The 24,695-nt window shown below is 46.6% G+C and overlaps 1 protein-coding gene across 1 annotated transcript in view; it reads left to right on the top strand.

Moving 5' to 3' along the window:
• LOC141075776 (protein argonaute-1) overlaps positions 1-24,695 on the top strand; it is a 142,191-nt gene that overhangs the window by 91,959 nt on the left and 25,537 nt on the right. Inside the window, exons 9-13 of the mRNA XM_073562925.1 lie at positions 1,348-1,467; positions 16,869-16,991; positions 20,051-20,184; positions 21,215-21,399; positions 22,107-22,266. Coding sequence (XP_073419026.1) covers positions 1,348-1,467; positions 16,869-16,991; positions 20,051-20,184; positions 21,215-21,399; positions 22,107-22,266 — 722 coding nt within the window. The remainder of the gene's footprint in view (positions 1-1,347; positions 1,468-16,868; positions 16,992-20,050; positions 20,185-21,214; positions 21,400-22,106; positions 22,267-24,695) is intronic.

The raw sequence follows: 24,695 nt of genomic DNA, 5'->3' as shown, positions 1-24,695 counted from the left end.
GCAAATATTAAATTTGCTTACTTCCAGTCACATTCTGACTAGACATTGCTTAATTCACATGCATTGAGCGAGGCCAAGCACATCTAGTTTTCACGTGAGCATATATGCAAACAGCATTACCGCTTGGTCTTGGCAGTGACAGCAGAGACTGCTGATTAGAGTGGAGTGAATTTGATCGGGTCAGTGCTTATTTGGCAAGCTATAGCACTTACCGAATAAGCTGCAGAGGGAATCCAACTTCCTGGATCGCAGCGGCTGATCAGCTGTTCGACTCCGCTGCTGCATGTGTCGTGGCTGTGTGACAGTAACACATCGGTGGAGAGACTGTTTGTTGGGCTCTCCATGCATGTGTTGTGACTGTCACACAGCCTCGCTATAGCTTGCCGAATAAGGAGGGAGCAAATCAAATTTGGTCATCTCTACTCCTGACCACGCTCAGATGTCTGCAGTCACATAGCGTGACTGCACATTTTCACCACAAAACCAGGCAACCCTTTTTAATTTAAAGGGGGAATCTGGGACTTTACAAAAAACAAATATATCTAGGCACTAATATGAAGGTAATGGCAAATTAACTGCAAGTTCTACCCTGTGCCGTTCTTCATGGCAGGAGTGGTCATAGACCGCTCCTGCCGGGGAATCAGAAACCTCTGCTGACTTCATGTGTACACAGCGGTGGCTTCTCTTCCGCTATTTCAAGGAGGCCAGACTTCCAACATCATTCTGATTGACAGCCGGAACCCTGCTGCCTAACGGGGAGCCGGTTGACAATCAGAATGACCATGGAAGTCATGCCCCCGCAACGTCAGCAGAGGCAGCTGAGTTCCCAGCATGAGCTTACTATGTTTTGTGCCGTGGAAGAACGGCGCCGGGCACAACAAGCTAGTATGTGATACGTTACGCAGTTAAATCTGCATGTGTTCACAGAACCATACTGATTTACCACGTTCAGTACATTCTATTGATTTAAAATTTTGTTGTGGAGACTAGTGTCTCCGCAAGAGAAACTGACATTGTATGTCACTGAAAGACATGTCGCATATCAGATTCCACTGGTGATCTGCAGCCGATTATCCACTCATAGTGGACAGGGGATTTCTAGAAATCCCATTCACTATGCTGTAACATCTGGCCGCTGCAGTTTTCACGCTGCATAAATACGTAACTCCTGATCATGGGCACCAACCCTTAGTGCTGAAATACATTTTATGTTTTTTGTTTGTTTTTTGTTAACTCCTGAATGCCCCCTTTTTAAATTGCATATAAAACCGCATGATATTTTATTTTTTTTAGGTGTAAGGAATGGTTCTGACCTATTTACTTTTTAAACCTGCATTTTTATTCCAGGTCTGTAACATTGTAGCAGGCCAGAGATGTATCAAGAAACTGACTGATAATCAGACCTCCACCATGATCAAAGCAACTGCCAGGTCTGCCCCAGACCGACAAGAAGAGATCAGTAGACTGGTGAGTGATGTAACTTATAATTTCTTTTTTTATTTGGTGGAAAATTAGTAGTTATAAAATAATTTTGACTTCTTACACTTGCAATACAGTTCTACCTAAGTATCCTTATCATCCACCTTAGAGTAACCACAATATACACTCACTGGCCACTTTATTAGGTACACCTGTCCAACTGTGTGTTAAGACTTAATTTCTAATCAGCCAATCACATGGCGGCAACTCAGTGCATTTAGGCATGTAGACATGGTCAAGACAATCTCCTGCAGTTCAAACCGAGCATCAGTATGGGGAAGAAAGGTGATTTGAGTGCCTTTGAACGTGGCATGATTGTTGGTGCCAGAAGGGCTGGTCTGAGAATTTCAGAAACTGCTGATCTACTGGGATTTTCACGCACAACCATCTCTAGGGTTTACAGAGAATGGTCCGAAAAAGAAAAAAAATCCAGTGAGCGGCAGTTCTGTGGCCGGAAATGCCATGTTGATGCCAGAGGTCAGAGGAGAATGGGCAGACTGGTTCGAGCTGATAGAAAGGCAACAGTGACTCAAATTGCCACCCGTTACAACCAAGGTAGGCAGAAGAGCATCTCTGAACGCACAGTGCATCGAACTTTGAGGCAGATGGGCTACAGCAGCAGAAGACCACACTGGGTACCACTCCTCTCAGCTAAGAACAGGAAACTGAGGCTAAAATTTGCACAAGCTCATCGAAATTGGACAGTAGAAGATTGGAAAAACGTTGCCTGGTCTGATGAGTCTCGATTTCTGCTGCGACATTCGGATGGTAGGGTCAGAATTTGGCGTAAACAACATGAAAGCATGGATCCATCCTGCCTTGTATCAACGGTTCAGGCTGGTGGTGGTGGTGTCATGGTGTGGGGAATTTTTTCTGGGCACTCTTTGGGCCCCTTGGTACCAATTGAGCATCGTTGCAATGCCACAGCCTACCTGAGTATTGTTGCTGACCATGTCCATCCCTTTATGACCACAATGTACCCAACATCTGATGGCTACTTTCAGCAGGATAATGCGCCATGTCATAAAGCTCGAATCATCTCAGATTGGTTTCTTGAACATGACAATGAGTTTACTGTACTCAAATGGCCTCCTCAGTCACCAGATCTCAATCCAATAGAGCATCTTTGGGATGTGGTGGAACGGGAGATTCGCATCAGGGATGTGCAGCCGACAAATCTGCGCCAACTGTGTGATGCCATCATGTCAATATGGTCCAAAATCTCTGAGGAATGCTTCCAGCACCTTGTTGAATCTCTGCCACGAAGAATTGAGGCAGTTCTGAAGGCAAAAGGGGGTCCAACCCCTTACTAGCATGGTGTACCTAATAAAGTGGCCAGTGAGTGTATATCATGATAGTTACCCCGCCGTGTCTCAACAATTTTTCTTCTGGAAAGCTCTTTGGCGCTTCTTAACAGGAGACCTTGTTTACAGTGGCACAAAATTTAGCAGTACTTATTGGATGGCCAGCATATATAGAAATACGTTGATGCAGCTATGTAAACATACACAGACCACTATTTCTGTGTGAGGCCAATGAAGCACAGAAGTAGACCATGTTAATTAAATTAAGAATATTTGTTTCATTTCTCCTGCATCTGTAAGAAATTCAAGCATTCATCATTAGTTTTTGTGGGGCATTCTACAAAAATACTACACTATACGGACAGTTTACAAGCCTCGTTGCTAGTTTCTCAATAGTATAGTGTCATCCGTGACTTCCAGTATAAGGGGCTTTAATAATAATAATCTTTATTTTTATTTAGCGCTAACATATTCCGCAGCGCTTTACACTTTGCACACATTTTCATCACTGTCCCCGATGGGGCTCACAATCTATATTCCCTATCAGTATGTCTTTAGAATGTGGGAGGAAACCGGAGTGCCTGGAAGAAACCAACGCAAACGCGGGGAGAACATACAAACTCCTTGCAGATGTTGTCGAACCCAGGACTCCAGCGCTGCAAGGCTGCAGCGCTAACCACTGAGCCACCATGCTGCCCTGCTTTAAACTGCTCCTCAAATCCTTTTCCACTTCTTATGAATTTCTGTACCTGAATGTTTGTTTGATACCGCATCTAAGGCTAGTTTCACACTAGCGTTCTCGGGCGCAGGGCCGCCGCTAAGCCCCGCCTCCGATCGCGCCCCCTCCGGTCAGCTCCTCTTAGGATCGCATGACACTGCATGCGATCAGCGTACCGTATATTTAGCGTTGGGTACGCTGACCGTGCGCTGGTCATGTGCTGGTATGATTTTGCTGGCGCTGCGCCCAGCGCACAAAAATGCAACACGACGCGTTTTTGTGCGCTGGGCGCAGCGCCAGCAAAATCGTACCAGCTCACGGTCAGCATACCCAATGCTAAATATAGGGTACACTGATCGCATGCAATGTCATGTGATCAGAGGAGGAACTGACCGGAAGGGGCGCTGGCGGGGCTTAGTGACGGCCCTGTGCTGCGCCTGAGAATGCTAGTGTGAAACTAGCCTAAGCAAAGGTTTATTCAGCTCAAAAAAAATATTTAATAGACTTTTGAATAGCCCTTTATCAATCAAATACTAAACCTATGTAGTTCTCGCATGCATCTTTCATATGAAAATTTTTTTTTAATAGCTTTTCCCTGTTAAAAAGCTTTAAAAGGGGGTTTCCACTTCAAGTTGACCTCAAACAATTCCTGGAATGTAAAATGGCAAAGACAGATGGTACTCTCTTGCTCCTGACATAAGCACAGCCACTGAGCTCGGTGATGTGATGTCACTATTGTAGCCAAAACAGACGGTGCAGCAGCAGGGCAAATGCATTGGAGCAAGGGAGGGAGTACTGTGTCTCATTGTATCTTAAAGGAATCGTTTGGGGTCCTCTTTTATGGAAGTGGAGTAGCCCTTTAATGTCTTCCGAACAGCTATTTTTCTAGACTCCACATACACAGAATGCTCAGCTATATGACAATACCAGGGAGAACAAAATTATTGGCTGCTGAAATTCAACCAGCTGGCTCCTTCTCTCCCCTGACATCTGTCGGGAGAGTCGTAAGTCCCACACACGGGTAATAACGCTGAAACTGGTGGATTTGGCCAACTTAAGTCTGTGTTTATATTTCAAGGCCATCAAGACTGTTTTGCATTTCAGTCTTTAAACAGCGTGAATGTGTTGAGAAATAAATACATCAACATTAAAAAAAAATGATCATTTCTCTAGTATACCGTACATATGAAATAATTTTGTAAATTTAGGAACGTTCTTTAATGTGTTTTATAAATGTATGTTTTTACTTAGCCTAAAACCTCACTTGCACCTTTTTAGAATTTCAGTGGAGAGTGTTACCCACCCTTGGGACCACTGATAATCCAGTGACTGAGCATTGCTTTAAGATTATACCTTAACAGGGTTTCTCATGGTAGGACATTATTCACTATGGCCAGGCAGTCAGACTGGTTAGGGAGAATGAGTTGGCCTTGGACCCCCTCTTACAAGAAATTAATGGCGATTTCTATTCATTGAAGTAGTGGCATGTCACAAGGATGTCCTGGCCATGTCATAGAGTTGCTAATTTCAGTATAGTTTTTTTTGTTTTTTTAACACCTGGATATGCCATCATGATACAAACGTTTCTTGCCTGACTTCTGGTACCTCCATTGATTATGTGAAAACCGACTGGAGTCGTGCTGTCTAGTTTTCTCCTACGCCTCATTGGGGGACACAGACAGTGGGTGTTATGCTGCGTGCCACTAGGAGGACACTAAGTAAACCAGAAAAAAAGTTAGCTCCTCCCCTGCAGTATACACCCTCGTGCTGGATGAGATTTCTCCAGTTCATGCTTAGTGTCTGTAGGAGGCACTTGGGTCTGGCTTCAGACCCCACCATTTTCATTTTATTTTTGAATTTTCTGTAAATTTTTATTTTTTAATTAATGGAGTGAAGGGTGCGACGGTTCCTTTCTACGGCCCGCTCTCCCCCGGAACCAACAACAGGCAAGCACGCGGAGTATACCTCCCCGTACGCTTTCCTGCGACGTTTGGGGCTTATTCCTCTGGCAAAAGTTTCGGTAATCCACGGATATGAGGGCAGGCACACGGATTGGAGAAGACTGGACTGCGCTTCCGAAGGCCCTGAATAAGCCCCATAGCTCTCCATCCCCCTACCATAGGGAGGATCGATTAAGCATGCCCCTTTAAGAACTCCTCCAGCTCTGCTACATCAGCCCAGGAGGATGAGAAGACCTGCATGGATGGCCCCGGACAGCGCTGAGCACTGGAGTTGAGGTATGGGGTCGGGTCCTGGCACCCGGGGGAAGCGCTGACTTGGCGTCAGCGACGGTGCACCGGTCCCCCATCACGCCCCCCCGTCGCTACCGCGGGTATCCCGAAAAATGTAGTCCCTGACTTTTCCTGGCCTGCTAGGCTGCAATTTCAATAGCGCAGCCCCGCCCCCGGCGCCTACCGCGGGTGGGCTCAAAAATTTAGCCCCCGGCTTTTCCGGCCTACTAGGCCGCAATTTGAATAGCGCCGCCCGCACTATTATCGCCGCCCCCTCGTTGTGGTGCCTCTCATCCCTGACGAGACGCGCAATCCTAATCTCAAGGGCCATGTTTTTTTTACCTCAGCCTGCTCTGGAGAGCTGTGAGGCGAGCATTCTGCCGGATACCGGGTGACACCGCAGGGCCGCTGCTATTCTTCCCGGGGGATACAGCACAGGACTGGCTAAGCTGCATCTGCCCTCAGATTAAAGCTTAACCCCTTCCTGGCACATCCCCCTGCAGCTGCAGACAGACTGCCGTTAACCCTTTCAAGAGCGCTATGTCTCAATCTAAGGAGGCTAAGCGGGCTGCTAAAAAGCACACTGCGTTTTTTACCGTGTGTACCACTTGCAAGTCTGCCTTACCCAGTGCACAGACTAATCCGTTATGCATGGACTGCGACCCGGCCTGCGCCCCGACCTGTGCTCAGTCGCCCCTCGCCGCCGCTGCTGACGGGCCTCCTGCATTTAGTACCCCTGAGTGGGCTGCATCCCTGTCACGGTCGGTGGAGTCTCTTACCCAGGCTATATTCTCCCTCGGGGAGGACTCTGTAACCCAGAGAGCGTCCTTACCCCCCTAGGAAGGCTCTGGCGTCGGCCGGGAACCGTCCACCAGCAGGGGCCTTACTCGTTCAAGGGATGGTCAGGTCTCTAGAAAGCGAACCCATGACGCGTCCCCTAGTCCGGTTCGCGGCTCAGCATCTGCAACTCCTGTTTATTCGGTCGTCCATGACAGCACCACCTGAGAGAGGGGATCTGCCCTTCAGGAACAGGAAACCTACAGATATAAAAAGGGTGGCACCTCTCCCACGCATCAGTTGGTTTCCTGTTCCTAGAGGACGGGACTTCCTTCAGATCGTCCGTCATGGAGTCGTCGAGGGATTCCCAGGCCGACTGACCGACCCAGGTAGCGGGGGGGATCTCCTACCTCGGTCAAGCTCGGGGTCCCTGGAAATGCCACGCTGGGGCCGGGTAGGTCGCCACAGCAGTGGTTGGAGCAGGTGGAGCAGAGGGTCCGGTGGACAGCCGTCTCCAGAGTGCCGGCACCAGGAGGTATGTATGCCCCGGGCCCCTCCTGGTGCCTTCCCCCCGGGGTCCGGTCTCCCTTCCGTCCGGGCCGGCGGTTGCGCCCGGTCGGTGGGCGAAGGGCGGCGCACGTGAGGGCTGCGGGCATGTCTGAGCCGGGGGCGCCGTGCCAGCTCCTTTCCATGCGCTCCCGCGGTCTCAGATGAGCGGCGGAAGTGACGCGGCGGAAGGGGCGGGGCCGGGAACGCCGAAACCGGAAGTCGGGTGCCGGCCGGCTTTCCGGTGTGCGCCGCGTGTGCGCGGCTGTCCAGGGTGGCGCCCGGGGAGGGGGGTCCCGGGTGGGAGGTGCCTCGACCAGAACCCTGCTGACCCGGACATCGGGAGGCCTTATAAGGCAGGCGGGGACGATGCTGGGGTGCTTCTGAAGGCCCAGCAATGGATACGACAGAAGCCCCCATAGAGTAGCAGGACGAGGTGCAGGAGCGCCCACAGAAACAGGCCACGGTGAAGCCTCATGCGAGTGGCCAGCAGAAGAAACAGAGACGAACAAGTGTACAGAGCCGCAGTTCCTCCAGACTAATGGACCCTCCTGCATCATCTGCATGGGTTAGAGATCTCAGTGAATGTACCCTGATGCAGTGTTCCTTTATGTTTTTTCGCAGGGGAGGAAAGCTACGGGAAAACAGAAGCACAGGGAATGTGCCCTCTGTAGTTGCCCCTTACCAGATGGCCACCCTAAAAAGTTGTCAGCCATGCGTGCGACAAACGGGGTTGAAAGGGGACGATGGCCCAGGGGTAGATTGACAGGCCCTTACACTCTCCCCCGTCCATACAGGTAGCAGAAGAAACGACGGACTTCACCACAAGCCTGAGGGAGATAATCAGGACAGAGATGAAGGCCCTATCTAAAGGGGATTCTTCTAGAAGGAGAGAAATTAGTTTCTCGGGTTCGGAGTCCTCGGCCGCCCCCAGGAACGATGACTCCTCAGATTCCCCGGCCTCCACTTCATCTTCTTCGGAGGAAGACTCTAGCCGATTCTGCTTCCCTTTAGACCAAATGGATAGGCTAGTTAGAGCAATAAGGTCCACCATGGGGGTAGCAGCCAGAACTTTCGGCACAGGACATGATGTTCGGGGGTCTAGATCCCAGAAAGCGCAGGGCCTTTCCGTTAAATGACAAAGTCCAGAGCCTGATAGATAGGGAATGGAAAAGACCTGAAAAAAGAGGCTCCTTGCCACCTGCCTTCAAGCGGACGTACCCTTTTGATGACCCAGTGGTAAGCAGATGGGATAAGGCCCCTAAGCTGGACGTGGCAGTAGCCAAAGCATCCAAAAAATCCTCCATACCTTTCGACGACATGGTCTCCTTAAAAGACCCGCTGGATAAAAAAGCGGATTCTTTTCTAAAGGGAACATGGGAGATGTCAGCAGGTGCTCTAAGACCAGCGATAGCTGCCACATGTACGGCCAGATCCATGATGGTCTGGCTGGATCAACTGGATTCCCAGCTGGAGGACGGAGCCTCAAGAGCATCTATTCGAAAAGCTCTACCGATCATCCAAAGTGCTGCTGCTCTTTTGGCTGATGCTTCGGCAGACTCTGCGAGGATGGCGGCTAGGACCGCGGGTTTATCCAACACAGCTCGAAGGGCTCTCTGGTTAAAATGCTGGCCAGGAGATATCCAGGCTAGGTCACGACTCTGCTCCATTCCGTATGAAGGGGAATATCTGTTCGGCCCTGTCCTGGATGAACTTTTAGAGAAAGCTGGGGATGATAAAAAGAAGTTCCCCAGTCTGCCGAACCCTTCTTATAGACGTCCCTTTACCAGGAAAGGATATTTCCGTACAAGGCCGTCCAGGGATCAGGGCAGATGGGATGACAAAAGAAGGAAAGGTACAGGATTCATGTTCGGAGGAGGGGGGCGCCAGGAAGGTCCAGCACGTGCCACTAAAAACCCGCCCCAATGACTAGTTGCTTCGGTAGGGGGGAGACTAGCTGCCTTCTACCCATCCTGGTCCATGATTTCTAGTAGTAACTGGATACTGGGTGTGATAGCTGCGGGTCTACGACTAGAATTCGCCCGGGTTCCCCAAGATCGATTTAAGGTCACCCCGCTCAGGTCTTCCACATCAGAACAAGCTGCCCTGGAGGCCGAGGTGCATGATCTTTGCCGCAAGAAGGTCCTAACTATGGTTCCAGAGGGAGAAAGGGGAAAAGGTTTCTACTCCCCTCTGTTCCTGGTCCGCAAGCCAGACAGCTCCTTTAGGACTATAATAAATCTTAAGTCCCTCAACGAATTCCTGGTCATACGCCCGTTTAAGATGGAGACAATTAATTCAACAATAAAATTGCTGTTTCAAAATTGCTTTATGGTGGTGTTAGATTTAAAAGATGCCTACTACAATATACCCATTCATGCAGCTCATCAGCGTTTCCTCAGAGTGGCGGTTCAGTTAGATGGGTCAGTTCAACATTTCCAATATGCGGCCCTCCCCTTTGGGGTGGCAGTCGCTCCCTGGGTGTTTACTAAAGTGGTAGAGGAAGTTTTGGCCCATCTACGTGAATCACATATTCTAGTAGTCCCCTACTTAGAGGACTTCCTGATTGTAGGGAAAACGACGAAACATTGTTTGGAACAGCTACAAAGGGTAATGTCTGCCCTAGAGCGGTTAGGATGGCTGCTTAACGTCAAAAAATCTCGGTTACAGCCGATGAGAGTCCAACAATTCTTGGGCCTGATCCTGGATTCGGAGAAACAGGAAGGCCGTCTGCCTCCGGATAAGCTTGTTCGCCTACACTATCAGGTCCTGATCGCTTCCAATAGCCCTACCATGTCCCTCAGGAAAGCCATGTCCCTTCTGGGTTCTCTTTCATCCTATATCCCGGCGGTCCAGTGGGCCCAGTTTCATGCAAGAACACTACAGGGCGAGGTTTTAGTGCATCAAAGAATCCTTGGGGGTTACTTAGAGGGCCAGCTAACCTTGTCCCGAAACACAAGGGAGTCCCTAGAGTGGTGGCTAGACAAAGATAATTTATCCAGAGGGGTTCCCTGGGAGCATGACATATCCCGCATAGTCACCACGGATGCTAGCCCTTCCGGTTGAGGGGCTCATATGGGTGAGATTCTGGTCCAGGGCCTATGGGAGCATCATCAGATAGAAATGTCATCTAACCTGAAAGAGTTGACAGCAGTAGAGCAGGCAGCTAAGAAGCTACTTGTGTATCTACAGGGTCATCATGCGCGAGTGTTCTCTGACAATCATGTCACCGTGGCTTATATCAACCACCAAGGCGGGACTCGTTCCAACCCCCTGATGAATGTGGCAGAACGGTTGTTCCGGCTAGCAGAGCAACATTTTCTATCTTTAACAGCTCTACATATAAAAGGGAAAGAAAACATCACGGCAGACTTCTTAAGCCGCAATCTGCTAAAGCAAGGAGAATGGTCCCTAAAAAACTCCATCTTCGACCTGATTGTACAAAAGTGGGGACAACCAGAGGTAGATCTCTTCGCCACCATGGAAAACAGAAAATTAAGACAATTCTCCCTAAATCCCAGAGAGAATCCTCTGGCGGTAGATGCCTTTCTGATAAAGTGGGACTTCAGGCTAGCCTATGCCTTCCCTCCCCTATCGCTACTACCCCTGTTTATGAGGAAAATCAGGAGAGACAGAGCAAGGGTTATAGTTATCGCTCCATTTTGGCCCAGGAGTGCATGGTTCTCATGTCTCAGGACCATGTCGGTGTCCGATCCTTGGGTTCTTCCGGACATCCCGGATCTCCTATCCCAGGGCCCAGTCTTCCATCCTCAGGTGGCTGGCCTACATCTGACGGCATGGAGTTTGAACGGACACTGTTAAAAGATAAAGGCTTCTCCCCAGACCTGATTAGCACCCTACTTAAAAATAGAAAAATCATTACTACCAAGATTTGTCAGAATTTGGAAGAAATTACTTCAGAACTCTGGGATAATCGCTGGGGGTTCAGCGCCTATAGATCAAATCTTAGAGTTTCTACAGAAAGGTCTGGACATGGGGCTTTCCACTAGTACCCTTAAAGTACAAGTATCGGCCTTGGGGGCCCTCTTTAGCTGCAACATCGTGGGTAATTACTGGGTCAGTAAATTCATTAAGGCAGCAGGTAGATCCAGGCCAATAGTGAAGGATAGATTCATGCCGTGGGACTTGAACCTAGTCCTCACGGCTATGACAGAAGCTCCATTTGAGTCCATCTCATCAGCTTCCATAAAAAACCTGTCCCTCAAAGTAGCCTTCCAGGTAGCTCTAACCTCAGCTCGTAGAGTAAGTGACATCCAGGCATTATCTAGGCGTCCTCCTTATATACAGTTCAAGGACGATAGGGTAATTCTCAGACCTGATCCAGCGTACTTACCTAAGGTAGTTTCTAGCTTTCACAGAACACAGGAAATAGTCCTTCCATCCTTCCTCCCTAATCCAACTAACGAGAAGGAGAAACTACATACCCTAGATGTTAAGAGATGTCTCATAGAATATCTCGCAGTTACCGATCCCTGGAAGAAAGATAATGCCCTGTTTGTCTCCCATCAAGGCCCTAGGAAAGGGCTTAGAGTGTCAAAAAATACACTAGCCAGGTGGATTAGAGAGGCGATTTCAATAGCATACACCTCAAAAGGCAGACCGGCACCTGGGAAGCTGAGGGCGCATTCCACCAGAGCCATGGCCACCTCGTGGGCCGAGAGATCAGAAGTCTCCATTGACAAGATATGTAAGGCGGCTACTTGGTCCTCTCCGAGCACCTTTTATAGTCATTATAGGCTAGACTTGGGTGCTTCCACAGACCTCTCTTTTGGTATAAGGGTGCTGTAGTCCCTCGCTAAAGTAGTTATTACTCTCTGTAATTCTCTCAGGTGGTGCTGTCATGGACAACCGAATAAAGTCTTACTTACTCACCGGTTAACGGTATTTTTCGGAGTCCATGACAGCACCCATATATTTCCTCCCTTTAGTTTAATTTGGGTGTGCACGTCTTCCTCTTGTATATACCCACTGGTGATAAATAAGTAGTGATAGTATTGTACATAAATCATGCCATTAACCTTGGAGGTCCTCTTGTGCTCTGATGCGTGGGAAAGGTGCCTCCCTTTTTGTATCTGTAGGTTTCCTGTTCCTGAAGGGCGGATCCCCTCTCTCAGGTGGTGCTGTCATGGACTCCGAAAAATACCGTTAACCGGTGAGTAACTAAGACTTTCTCGCTCTCCCTCTCCTGGAGTTCTCAGCGAGCACGACTCTGAATTCGAATCTGACACGTCAGCCCCTCAGAATCCCCCATCTGATCTAGAGTCGCTTGATTCTCTTATAGAATCAGTCAACAGGATTCTGAAGCTGGATGAGGATAATGTTCCCGCTCCAGCACATCCTATCTCACTTAAGAAAACCAAGCGTGTGCGCAGGTTATTTACCAGCCATCCGGACTTTAAGGAAACTGTCCTGAAACATAGGGATCGTCCGCATAAGCGGTTCACAGGGCAAAAGTCTACTCAGGCTAAATACCTTTTTGATCCAGACCTAATGAAGGATTGGTTACAGTCCCCCTCCGGTGGACCCTCCTGTATCGCGTCTTGCTTCAAAAATGCTCCTATCCGTTTCTGAGGGTTCCTCAATCAGAAACCCCTCCGATCGTCAGACTGACTACCTTACCCGTTCAGTATTCGAAGCTTCAGGAGCAGCGCTTTTTCCATCTTTCGCGGCAATTTGGGTCACTAAGGCAATGGCCACTTGGTCAGAAATCTTGATTAATTCCTTCCAGGGCACTAATCTTCCTCCGGAGGCAACCGCGGTCGCCAGGCAGATAATTCACGCAGCGGACTTTGTAGTGGATGCCTCTTTTGATGCCGCCAATTGCGCTGATCAAACTGCCGCTAATGCGATCTCCATTAGAAGAGCCCTATAGCTCCGCGACTGGCGGGCAGATGCCACATCCAAAAGTTCGTTGACTTCTCTCCCCTTTCAAACGGGTCGTCTTTTTGGAGAGAAACTGGATCAGCTCATTTCTGATTCTACCGGGGGGGGAAAAAAGTAAATTCCTTCCTCAGCAAAAGGCTGTTCGGCCGTTTCGCAACCAACAGCTGACCCGTTTTCGATCTTTTCACAACAGTTCCGGTTGGTCCTCCTCTACCTTCTCTTCCGGGTCAGGTCGGTCCCCGTGCGGAGACAGAGGCTCCCAGGTCTCATACAGACCTAACCGCTCTTGGAAACACAGGCCTAAGGCTTCTGGATCTAGGGGAGCCAGATCTCATAGATCTACCCAATGACTTGTTGCGGTATCCAGCGGACACTGACAAAGTAGGCGATCGCCTACTTTCCTTCAGCCACACCTGGCTCGTGGTCGTCCACGACAAGTGGGTCAGGGAACTGGTGTCCTCCGGATACAGGATAGATTTTTCCTCTCCCCCCAAGGGAAAGACAAGAGTCTTCCTTCAGGCTGTTCAGACTCTCTTAAAGGAAGGAGTCATCATTCCGGTCCCTCATCACGAAAGGTTCAGAGGATTTTATTCAAACCTTTTTGTGGTTCTAAAGAAAGACGGGACGATGCGGCCCATACTGGATCTCAAACTGTTAAATCAGTTTGTCAGGGTACGGCGATTCCGAATGGAATCTCTCCGATCAGTTGTCGCTTCCATGGAAAAAGGAGAGTTCCTAGCATCCATCGACATCAAGGATGCTTACCTTCACATTCTGATCTGCCCGTTCCTGCGTTTTGCAATTCATGAGGAACGCTTCCAGTTCGTTGCCTTGCCCTTCGGACTTGCCACCTCCCCCAGGGTCTTTGGCCATGACAGCCGCCATGACTTGGCATTCTCCACTCTCGGGGAGTAGTGGTGTTACCGTATCTGGACGACCACCTTATCAAGGGTCCATCCCTTCCAGCCTTCGAGGAATCCGTGGATATAACAGTAAATAAACTTTCGCGCCTGGAGTGGAAGATAAACTTCGAAAAGTCTTTCCCGAAACCGGCTCAGCAGATTTCCTTTTTAGGAATGATCTTGGACACTTCCTGCAGGTTGGTCATTCTCCCTCCAGAAAAGACGCAAGCCTTACAACAGGCAGTGCGGACTCTTTCCCGACCAGCTTCTCACTCAATTCGTTTCAGCATGACAGTTCTCGGAAAGATCGTGGCTGCGATGGAAGCAGTTCCATCTCTGTCCCTTACAACATGCGTTGCTGTTAGCTTGTGACAAGAACCCGTTCTCCCTGGACCGTCGGATCCTTCTGTCCCTGTGGGTCAGGCAATCCCTCAGGTGGTGGACACTGAGGTCCTCCCTGAATCAAGGGAGGTCTTTTGTCCCAGTTAGGTGGTTGGTGGTAACCACCGATGCAAGTGTTCTCTGCTGGGGTGCTGTCTTTCGTCGCCACCCGGCTCAGGGTCGGTGGTCGACCCCCGAGAGTCCCGTCTCCCCAACAACATTTTGGAGATACGAGCGTTCAGATTTGCTCTACGAAGTTTCCACCATCTCTTCACAGGTCGCCCCATCAGTATCCAATCCGATAACGCCACGGCTGTAGCGTATATCAATCGCCAGGGAGGTACCCGGAGCAGGAGGGCCATGCACGAAGTGAGTCACATCCTCCATTGGGCCGAGACCAACCTTTCGCCCATCTCAGCAATTCACATCCCGGGCGTAGAATATTGGGCGGCAGATTTTCTCAGTCGCCAAGACATTGTCTCGGGAGAGTGGTCTCTTCATCTGGAAGTCTTTCAGCAGATTTGTCATCGTTGGGGACTCGGGATGTGGATCTCATGGCCGCAAGACTAAACAACAAGATCTCTCTGTTCATTGCCCGATCGCGCGATCCATGCGCCATCGGAGCGGACGCCCTAGTTCTGCCATGGCACCGGTTCCGGCTCCTGTACATCTTTCCCCCCCTTCCCCTGCTTCCGACGGTCATGAAGATCAGAGCAGAGGGGGTACCAGTGATCCTAGTCGTGCCAGATAGGCCGCGCCGAGCATGATATGCAGAACTAATACAACTAGTCTCTCAGGGCCTGATTTACCACCAGAACTCCGGGGCCCTGTCTTTGATGGAGTGGCCGTAGAATCCTGGATTTTAGCACAGGCTGGGTTCTGTCACGACATGATTTCCACCATGATTAGTGCTAGGAAGCCTGTGTCCAGGCTATCACCGCACCTGGAAAACCTTCTTTTCATGGTGCAAGGATCATGGTCAATCCCCTCTGGTGTTCTCCATTCCGGCCATATTGGCGTTCCTTCATTCCGGATTAAAATCGTCTCGCGCTTAGCTCGCTCAAGGGCCAAATTTCGGCCTTGTCAGTGCTTTACCAATGCAAAATTGCCACCAAACCTCAGGTCAAGACGTTCATTCAAGGAGTTTCCCATGTGGCTCCTCCTTGTAGAAGGCCATTGGAATCATGGGACCTCAACCTGGTTATCGGGGCCTTACAGGAGGCTCCTTTCGAACCGCTGCAGGACGTGTCATTGACCGTCCTCTCTTGGAAAATGGTCTTTCTAGTGGCAATTACGTCGATCAGATGATTTTCCGAATTGGCAGCCCTGTCCTGCCGTTCTCCGTTCCTGAATTTTCATCAGGACAAGGTAGTTCTCAGGACGTCCCCGTCCTTCCTGCCCAAGGTTGTTTCCTTTTTCCATCTCAACGAGGAAATTGTTTTGCCTTCCTTTTGTCCGGCGCCAGTCCATCGCATTGAGAAGGCCCTCCACACTCTGGATGTGGTTAGGGCGCTGAGACGGTACATCTCGCGGACGGCTCCCTTCTACAAGTCAGATGCCCTATTCATACTTCCAGAGGGGCACAGGAAGGGTCTAGCCGCTTCAAAACCAACGCTAGCCAGGTGGATTCGCTTAGCGATTCAGCAATCCTACCGTGTCAAGAACGCGCCTGTCCCAGCGGGGATTACGGCGAACTCTACCCGGTCAGTGGGCGCCTCTTGGGCCATTCGGCACCAGGCCTCAGCAGAACAGGTCTGCAAGGCTGCGACTTGGTCCAGTCTGCATACTTTTACAAAACATTACCAAATTCATTCTCAGGCCTCTGCGGAGGCAACTCTCTGCAGACGCATCCTGCAATCGGCAGTACCTCAGTGTTGACTCAGTGGTACATGGGGTATTAGCAGATGTATGCTCCCCACCCAGGGACTGCTTTAGGACATCCCACTGTCTGTGTCCCCCAATGAGGCGTAGGAGAAATAAGGATTTTTGTGTACTCACCGTAAAATCCTTTTCTCCGAGCCATTCATTGGGGGGACACAGCACCCGCCCTGTTTAGCCTACTGGCTCATTTGTAGCATTCTTAGGTTTTGACATGGTTATGGTTATTGTTGACTGTTTAAGCTCCTGCTTTTTTCACCGAACTGGAAATATCTCATCCAGCGAGAGGGTGTATACTGCAGGGGAGGAACTAACTTTTTTTTTCTGGTTTACTTAGTGTCCTCCTAGTGGCAAGCAGCATAACACCCACTGTCTCTGTGTCCCCCAATGAATGGCTCGGAGAAAAGGATTTTACGGTGAGTACACAAAAATCCCTATTTTCCCGACATGGTATTTCTACCAGCCTCCCAACTGTGCGGGGAAAAATGGAGTAAATGACACAGCCCTAAGCAAGCATTGTGTGCCCTTGATTCTCAGAATTGTTGGGGGTTTCAGAGGGTGACCCCCCCCCCCCATGAATCAGAGTGATGGTGTAAATAAGTGAGCTATAAAAGTGAAATTTCCAGTCAGCGGACAATACCTTTTTAAACATAAAATCCATATTTGAATTTCAGTAGCACTCTTTTTTTAAATTCATATCTGCACCTGTCGGTATTATTATGTTAACCGTATTAGTTGTCACTTTCAGATGAAGAATGCAAGTTACAATTTGGATCCGTACATTCAGGAGTTTGGAATCAAAGTTAAAGATGACATGACAGAGGTTACAGGAAGGGTCCTCCCGGCACCCATATTGCAATATGGAGGAAGAGTAAGACCACCACTTTCTTGCAGCTGATTTTTTTTTCAGTACATCCTTCATATCACAATCATACTTGACAGTTTTCATGAGTTGCAATCAATGATTGTTGTGAAATGTTCACAGAACATTTTGGCTGATTGGTGTCCGTTTATAAGGATGGCTTGGTTAAATGAAATTTGTCAGCAGATAGGTGACCAGGAATCCAGTTTAAATATAGCCATGTAGGAGTTGGAAGGAAGAATTAAGTCCTGTGCCTCAGGTGCCCAGAACACCACAGTGTTGGGAAATTCCCATTGGATACTTGCCATTATTCCAAGAGTAAACCTTCTTTTCCTCGGTTATGTACCTACTAAAAATATCTCCTACTTTGCAAGGTGAAAACTAGAGATGAGCAGATCCATTCGTGGGACTCCACAAACTACTGATTTGCTTTTAAGGCTATGTGCACACTTTCAGTATTTGATTGCAGAACTTTTTGTAATGTTTCTGCATCTCTAGGATTTTGTCGGCAGCAAAAACGCAATGGAAAATACACGCGCTTTGGGGCGTCTTGCATGCGTTTATTACGCGTTTTTTTACAGCAATGAATACCTTTTGACGCCAAATAAAGAGATTTAAAATAAGAGAAAAAATAGTATTATGATGTAGAATTCGGCTTAATAGGATTATAGGGTTGGTGTCAGCATCTGACACTGACACCAAGCCCAGGTTTAGTAATGCAGAGGTGTTAGCTAGACACCCTCATTACTAAACCTTTAAGTAAAGACACATTCTCTTTTTTTTTTTTTTTCTTTTTTTTTCTTTTTTTAAACTCTTGTTATAGAAAGATTCCACAGGATAAAAGTTACAAACCTATATCATATATTAAGGTCATAATGATTCAAACCTTTACCTATCTCTATTCAGTGCAATAACATGGACGTAACATCACATTCTCAATAATAGAATAAGCAAATAAAGAAAAGTGATCATATAGATTGGAACATAGTATATTAAGACAGGTTCCATTATGAAGCATTGCACTTTCGACTAAATTAGCTGGTTCCTTATCAAGATTCAGAACACGTACTAATTGGGCCCATATCAGAAGTACACTCTTTTAGTCTATGTATATCATATATCACATTCCATGTGTTTAAAGGAACACATATCCTGGCATTAGGGGATAAGTGCGTTAAAGGTGAGTCACACCATCTCTCCCATATCCTTCTGGGGATATCCTCTATTTCTATATAATATATTCTTATATGGTGTTATATCATTCACTAATTTTTTCCACTGGGTGATAGTGGGAGGCTTCTCCCCCATCCATCAAGACACATTCTTTAATCATTTAAATTAACCCAGTATACTCACCCCAGGTCCAACGGTAATCCAAGGGTTAAAGCAATGTCAGGCTAAGTCACCAGCCTATGTAGGAGCATTCACACAATGAACCTACATAGGCTGTATCTAAACAGCAAGGCTACGTGCCCACAATTAGGAAATGGCACACTATGGAAGCAGTGTATTTTCGCTGCGTCCAAAACGCTACTTTCAATCACAGTTAAATCCGGATTTGTTCATTGAACCATGCAGATTTACCACATCCAATACATTCTGTTGTGGAAATTGCTGTTACGGAGACTAGCGTTTTTTGGTTTAATTTCAATATTTATTTCTTAAGTTTTTTTTTTCTTTATTTTGAGAAGAGGTGCCGACTGATGACTAGGCCTATCAGTTGCATCTGCTTTCACTGTTAGGCTGTGTGCACACGCTGCGGATTAGGTGCGGATTCATCCGCACGGATTTTGTACAATCCGCAGGTGAAACCGCAGGTCAAAAGACCTGCGGTTTTACCTGCGGATTGCTCTGCGGTTTTGCCCTGCGGTTTTTCATCTCCTCAATGGAGGAGATGGCAAACCGCAGGAGAATCCGCAGAAAGAATTGACATGTCAATTCTTTCTGCGGATTGAAAACCGCAGATAATCCGCGCGGAAAATTCCGCACCGTCTGCACTGCGGTTTTTGATTCCCATAGGGAATCATTGTACTGTACACCGCAGCAGAAACTGCTGCGGGTCCGCAGCGGCCAAAACCGCTGCGGAACCGCAGCAAAATCCGCAGCGTGTGCACACAGCCTTAGCAGCGACAGCAGGTGTAAGCTGTAGTAGTCTCTCATCACTCGACGCTTGTGACCAGCGGTAAGCTTTTTACTGCGGGTCACGCTAACATCTGACAGTGTGACCTCTTAGTGCACTACTGACTGGCCATAACGATCTTACCACTGATTGGAGCCGCCTGTGTTTCTCACGCTGTCACACAGATGACAGCATGGGAAACAACATAGGAAGTCCAAAAACCTCAAGCAAAAACTCATCAAATCTGCAAACATTTTTAGATCTGTTTTTGCTGCGTATTTGACTTACTCAATTGAAGTCAGTGGGTGAAAAATGCTGCAAAAACGCACAAAGAATTGCCATGCTGCTGGATTTAAAAGCCGCACAAATCCTGAAAGTAAAAATACTGATCATGTGCACAGCACTTCAGGATTCTCATTGACTTTGCTGGCATAAGGATTCCCTAGGGTTTTTGGGCCTAAACGTGGCAAAAATGCTCCATGTTCACACAGCTTTAATTGGGATTCTCGTATTATGTATTTTTTAATGGAAAACTAAACCAAAACTTTATCATAACACCATTTCTGGCCATTCTGACTTGTATGGTAAATTGTTTCAGCAATTTTCCTCTCTGCAGCCTCTGTATCTGTCAGTTTTTCTTCAGTTCAGTGCCAAAATGGGAGCTGATATGAGGTCTAAAAGTATTAAATCTGCTGGCGTAACACTCTAAAGCACACTTTTATAGTTAGCCTGAGGACATGATATAGCACAAATGAGCAGTGTAGCTGTGAATCCAGAAATGGTCTGAGAGAACACATTTTATTAGATGCAGCAGGAACCTTTCTGTCTCTATCTTTCTATTTCTGCGCATCTCTCTCCTCTCTCAATAGACTTTTATCGACAGTAAACGTAACCTGATCCCTTTTGAATACTTTTTTTTTTTTTTTTAATGTAAATTTTATTTTCCTAGAACAGAGCAATTGCAACGCCAAACCAAGGTGTGTGGGACATGAGAGGAAAACAGTTCTACAATGGCATTGAAATTAAAGTTTGGGCCATTGCTTGTTTTGCGCCACAGAAACAATGCAGAGAGGAAGTTCTAAAGTAAGTACTGGCTAATCACTGGCTAATCGTCGACACAATGGGTATGTCTCTGAAGATGGCCAGACAAGTGTGAACATTTTGGTATCTTAATTAAAAAAAAAAAAAAAATTGTAAAAACAAAATGAATGTCATGTGTGTTTTTGGTGAAAGATCTCCCTTTGGTTGAAGGCTGCTGCAGACTTCAGCATTGGTAGAAGCAACAGCCGCCCTATTCCTTTCAATAGTAATCTGTGCAGTTCACATCATTTATTTTTTTTAAGGCCAGGATCGGAGCGTGCGGCCGCATAGCAATACATGGAGCCGCATGCTCCGCTCCTGAGTGCCGGCGACAGTGTCAGGTAATAACATGCGAGACTCGGCCGTTTTCCTCGCACGTGTGATCCCAGCCTTAGGGTATGTGCACACGTTGCGGATTGCTGTGTGGAATTTTCCGCTCAGAATCTGCATCTTTTGGCAGAATCCGCAGGTCAAAATCCGTGCGTTTATTCCAGCAGATTTCCTGCTGATTTTGCCTGCGTTTTTACACCTGCGGATTCTTATAATGGAATGGGTGTAAAAATGCTGCGGAATCCGCACAGAGAATTGACATGCTGCAGGAAAAAAAAAAAACTTTTCCGCAGAATGTGCACAGCGTTTTTTCCCCCCCCCATAGAATAACATTGTACTGTAAATCACTTGCGGATCCGCAGGGGCAAATCCACAAAGTCAGCACATACCCTTATACAGTAGTTGCAGCAAAAATCCTTACAGGTGCTCCTTGCATCCAGCCATGTGCATTAGTCTTTCATTTAAAGCCCATGAAAATGCAGCAAACAACTGTAATTGTATAGCGGTCGCTGTGTTCTCCTTCCCCCATAGGAGTGAGGTGGCTGGATGCTGTCCTGTTCATAGTTCTTCATTAATGAATAGTTTGCAGTAATTTTATAAACAGCTGTTGACTTTAATACAAAAATTTTAGTCTTATATTAAATAAAAATTTTGCAAACATGATCAATACTTTTTTTTTTTTTTTTTGTTATGAACTTTCCAGGAATTTTACTGATCAGCTAAGAAAAATCTCAAAGGATGCCGGAATGCCAATCCAGGGCCAGCCATGCTTCTGTAAATACGCACAAGGCGCGGACAGTGTGGAGCCAATGTTCAGACACCTCAAAAACACCTATTCTGGGCTGCAACTTATTATCGTCATACTGCCAGGAAAGACACCGGTATATGGTGAGAATAAAGACCTGTTTGTCCTAAAGACAATAATGGTACAATATTAGGAAGTATAACTAAATTCTTAAAAAGAAAACAAGAATGCAGTGATCAAACTCTTATGGCCACATTTTATTTACAGCAGGAAAGTATTCATGAGCCCACGCAGTGATTGACATGGCCGAATCATGCCTATTTTTTTACCAGTGTCGCCTAACAGCTCGTAGATCGCAAGCTTCCAATGCAAGCTTCGGTCTTGTGTCTTGTGCATATGGATTTCTGCAGAATTTCTGCATCTTTTGATGATTTTATGTAGATGGTGGATATTCAGAGTTTTTGTAATTTTTACATTGAACATTTTTATGAATTTGGTCCACAGTTGGTTGTTCAAAGTGGTGAAACTCGGTCTCTCTATCATGCTTTATTTATTTAGACATGTGGCTTAGCTGAAAATTGACCCTCCAGCTGTTTATTAGTACCACTTTTCTGGCCTTTTGTTACCCATGTCTCAACATTTTTTGACACGTGTTGCTGCCATCAATTAATAAATTACTGTATTTTTTCTTCAAATGAAATGGAAAAATCTCCTATTTTCAACTTGTGATCTGTGTTCTATCTCTGTCCTAATAGCAAGCTGGTAACTATATTGTTTGTCATGATTGTATATCGTATGTTCTTCTTTTATTGGACCGTTTGTGTTGAGTTAACAATTGCTTAATTTCCAGCTGAAGTGAAGCGCGTTGGAGACACACTTCTTGGCATGGCTACCCAGTGTGTCCAGGTGAAAAATGTTGTGAAGACCTCCCCACAGACCCTAAGCAATTTGTGCCTAAAGATCAATGTTAAACTAGGTGGAATCAACAACATACTAGTGCCTCATCAACGGTATGTATGTATTTTGTTTTTATTGTTTGTTTAGTTTGAAAAACACAAAAAAAACAAACATGTCCTCACATTAAACAATATAGTGATACCCTAAAAATAAGTATTCTCTAATATAGAGATGCCAGATCCATTTCTAAAGTCTTATCTGCTTGGTGCCTGCAGATTGGGGGAATCAACAGGTATCTTAAAATGTGCCTTTTCATGTACCCTTTCTATATGCTTCGGTCCCATTCAGTAGTTATGACCCACCCCCTGAACTTGGTATAGGTAGTCGAATTGTACATGTACGCACATATTTTATACTAAATGATTCACTTTAAAAGTTCATGGGCTTTGTCTTTGATGACTAGCCCAAGGCCTGAACTTACAGTAGGTTGGAAGACTGACCTGCCTGATGACACTTGCAGCTCCTGTGATTAGAGAACACCATTTAGCTGAGACTAGTCATTTTGTTTTTGGGTTTTATCTTTGTGTTTCATCTTTTGGCTTGGATTATTACATTTAATACTTTGACCCTTTTTCTGGAAACAAAGCGCAAAATCACGCACATAAACCAAAACATTTGTCATTAAAGTCATGAGTAAATGGCAACATGACCTTCCTAATGATGGACAGATAAATATGTTTATTACATATAAAGCAGATACCAGGAGCTAGGCCAGGAGATGTGGAGGGGGCCATAAAAGGGCAACAACCCAGCATCAGGACCGCTACCTCCTCCTTTGTGCAAGGAGGATCAGTGCTAGAACCCTGCAAAATTACCTCCAGCATGCCATTAACATGCATGTGTCTGTTCAAATTGTCAGAAACAGATTCCATGAGGTTGGTATGAGGGCCTGACTTCCACAAGTCTGTTGTTCTTACAGCACAATACCGTGCAAGTCGATTTTTCATTTGCCAGACAGCACCAAGATTGGCAGGTTCTTCACACATGAGAGCAGTTTTCACACTCAGTGCTTGTGACAGTCTGGAGTCGCTGTGGAGAGCGTTCTGCTGCCTTCTGCATTTTCCAGCATGATCGATTTAGCAGTGGGTCGCTAATGATCGGGAAGGCATTTCTTTGGCGAGTCGCACAGCCCTCCATGTGCTAGCTAGAAGTATCCTAACTGCCATTAGGTACCAGCATGAGATCCTCAGACCCATTGTGAGACCATATACAGGTGCCCTTGATTAATTCTTATGCATGACATTGCTAGGCCTCGTGGCTGAAGTGTGTCAGCAGTTCCTGCATGTTAAAGGCATTGGTGCTATGGACTGGCCTGCCTGTTCCCCAGACCTGAATCCAATCAAGCAGATCTGGGACATCATGTCTCACTCCATCCACCGTCACATTGTACCACAGACTGTTCAGCAGTTGACTTATGCTTTAATCCAGGTCTGGGAGGAGATCCCTCAGGAGAACCTCTGCCACCTCATCAGGAGCATGCCCAGGCATTGTAGGGAGGTCATACAGGCACGTGGAGGCCACACACGCTACTTGGCATTATTTCCTTGTCTTGAGACATTTCCAGTGAAGTTGGATCAGCCTGTAATTTGATTTTCCACTTTGATTTTGAGTATCATTCTAAATCCAGACCTCGATGGGATATTCATTTTGATTTACATTGATCATTTTTAAATTTTATTGTTCTCAACGCATTCCACTATGCAATGAATAAAGATTTGCAGCTGGAATATTTTATTCAGTGGTATACTATCAACGTCTCTTAGAAGCAGGGAGAATGCTCAACTCCTCCATAGAGTTAAATATTTTAAGGATTAACTGTTAGTTTGTCTACATAAAGCTTATGTAGGTCAATAGGCAGGTAATGTGGGCTGGGAGGCTTGCCCAATGGATGAAATCTACTCTCTCTAAGCTAGTTCGCTTTCAATATATTTTTATGATTTTAAACATTTGACTAATTAAATTACTTCTCAGCTGAGTGTGCTTGTGTTCTGTATAGGGAGAGGGGAGTAAGCGATGAGGCACTGTTGTTTGCGCCTTATTTGTGCTAAGGACGAAAGGATCAGGCAGACACCATTTCACCTGTTAAAGGCCAAAAAGCATAACAGCCACCCATACACATTAGATGCTTGGATGACCTCAATCATATATGTATGGCGACCTTAACATTTATGCAACAGTGAAGAGTCTAGTTGCCGTTATTTACTTAATGAAAAATGGACCAAATTGTTAATCTGTAAAATCATAGCTCCCTGCCTGCTACCTTGTCTGAGATGGCAGACATTTCAATACATTTCTCTTTTTTGAGTTTCATACATATATGAAAGTGTAATGATGTTTTTTTTCAATGTTCTTACCATAATGAAAGAAGCAGTTATGTATTTGAACAACTCTACTGTGTATGTTACTTTATAATTTTGGCAATGTTTTTAACATGGAAATTACTTTTGTTGTACTTGTTGTGAATGAACACATTGTATGTCTC

This window comes from Dendrobates tinctorius, unplaced genomic scaffold, assembly GCF_039654945.1.
Source record: "Dendrobates tinctorius isolate UK_male_01 unplaced genomic scaffold, ASM3965494v1 ptg000015l, whole genome shotgun sequence".
Classification (NCBI taxonomy): Eukaryota; Metazoa; Chordata; class Amphibia; order Anura; family Dendrobatidae; genus Dendrobates; species Dendrobates tinctorius.
This window is presented reverse-complemented; position numbering and strand designations above follow the sequence as displayed.